Genomic DNA, 1999 nt, shown 5'->3' with positions numbered 1-1999 from the left:
CTTAAAATCACAGGTTAGCTAAACAATTTTTTTTTTTTTTACCTGTATGAGTCCTTTTACACGCCAAACATTGTGTCTCATAACCACAATCTGTGAATCAAAGGGGTGCTTTGAACGAAGTTCATCTCTAACAGTTTCTTGATTAACATTATGTTCGACGGATAATTGAACAGCAGATGCTTCTCTTGTTTGTCTCTCTAATCTACCTAGCACCGCCCTCGAGTCGCCGGAGTTTGCGATGTAAAGCATGCCGTTGCAGATTATTCCAACCAAGCAACAAGTTCCTGTGGATGCAATCTCCGGCTTAGTTAGCCATTGTTTCTTAACTCGAGACAAAAAACCATCCTCTGTTGCTGAGAATGCTTTTTTTATAACGGTTTCTGATATGCTTTGATTTTCAGCTGCAAACCCTGTGGGATATATCACAAAAGAATAATGGAGCAGCTTATTTTTTAAGTTTTCAGATCGCTTGTAATAAAAACCTTCCACAATTAAATACCAAATTCTTTTTTCTTAAGGATTATTTCTTATTAATCATTATATAGTTACCAAAGTTCTATTAAATATCAAGAATATTAGGATAATGAAAAATTAAAGATAAAAAATATTACGTGAAAATTAATAGTTAATTTTTTTTATGTACAAGTCCAATTGATTAAAGTTGATTAAACCCAAAATTATTATGGATTCTATTCTTATTAGAAAACCCAAGTTGAAAGAGTCAATTATTTGTAAATAATTACTAGCTTGCTTCCCTAATAATAAGGGAGTGCTCTAGCTAGTGCTTGAAGCTCCCACAATTTTGAAAGACTTTAAAATTAAATATACTGAGAGACAAAAAATTTTCCCTTTTGCTTAGTGTTTACAATGAACTTGATGATATATTTTGGAAAGCATTTAGAGTGTGTAAAAACTATATGTTTGTAGAAAACCAGGGTTATGGAAGATATAAGTTGCTTATGCTCTTTTAAGTCCTCAATTTCATTTCAAGATCTGCGAAATTTTCAGGCCATAGCGGGATTAGGATAAACGTAAAGTTTAATTGAATTTATCGGACGTTAATAATTAATAATAACAATAAAAGGATGATAGCATCGAGATCACGGGAACATACTCTTGAGATTAGAGAAAAGATTGTCACTAACAAACTGTGAGGCTTCGTTTCCACCATGACCATCGTATACACCTATGAAGGTTCCATGAGGACCCAAATGGTGGTTGGAACTCAAAGGTCCAGATTCAACTTGGCTTCTATCTTCCAATGAGTTATTTGCTTGAATCACAGCCATTGAGAATTCACCATGAAGATGGTACCCCAAATCTTTGTACCACAACAACCCATCAACTCTCCCACTACTACTCCCACCGCCATCTCCATTATCTTCGCCTTCCACCAATGGTTTCCAGCATGATTTAACCATCTTTTTGGATACTCCTTTGATTTAACTAAAGCTTATATGATTCACATAAACACCCAGTATTAATTATGTCATAAACTTAAAAATATTTATGATTTTTTTTCCCTTGGTTTTGCTTTAGAGCAAAATCTCAGTTCTTCAAGTTATATAGCCTGCAGAAGAAGACAATATTAGAAAAAATACAAATTTGAGACAAAGACTTAATAGAAGCGTATGTATGTATGTATGTTATGGGCTAAAATGACTGAAACTAAATGATGAAAGAGACAAAATATATTAGTTTCTCATGCAAAGTTAGGGGAATATTATGGGAGCATGCTGGTTCTTTGTACCTTGAATGGGGTTCGGAATTTAAAGAAAGCTGTTTCTTATTTCAGATACAAGACTTAGCTGTAAAAAGAAGTTAAATGTTGAATATGGCAGACTTTGGTCTCATATCAGAGGGACCAAAGGGAAACCATGGATAAGAGAAAGATTTGGAGCTTTATGGCGGATGATATCTTCTCTGTGCTATGTCTGATTGATATGAGATCTGATTAATTAAAGATCAAAAGAAAAGAGATGGGGGAGATATATAAACT

General features: G+C 33.8%; 1 protein-coding gene across 2 annotated transcripts in view; it reads right to left on the bottom strand.

The window, feature by feature from the left end:
- Positions 1-1966, bottom strand: part of LOC107625242 (probable protein phosphatase 2C 48) — a 5937-nt gene extending 3971 nt beyond the window's left edge. The window contains exons 1-4 of one of the 2 annotated variants that reach the window (XM_016327827.1): positions 1810-1966; positions 1524-1570; positions 1115-1435; positions 43-410 (exon numbers count right to left, since the gene is read on the bottom strand). In XM_016327827.1, coding sequence (XP_016183313.1) covers positions 43-410; positions 1115-1421 — 675 coding nt within the window. In that variant the 5' untranslated portion in view covers positions 1422-1435; positions 1524-1570; positions 1810-1966. Of the gene's footprint in view, positions 1-42; positions 411-1114; positions 1436-1523; positions 1571-1750 lie in introns of both variants that reach the window. The other variant, XM_021115781.1, reaches the window with a different exon arrangement.

The sequence above is a fragment of the Arachis ipaensis genome, chromosome B02 (genome assembly GCF_000816755.2).
Source record: "Arachis ipaensis cultivar K30076 chromosome B02, Araip1.1, whole genome shotgun sequence".
In the NCBI taxonomy this organism is placed as follows: domain Eukaryota; kingdom Viridiplantae; phylum Streptophyta; class Magnoliopsida; order Fabales; family Fabaceae; genus Arachis; species Arachis ipaensis.
The sequence above is the reverse complement of the archived record's forward strand: the minus strand, read 5'-3'. Positions and strand labels throughout refer to the sequence as shown.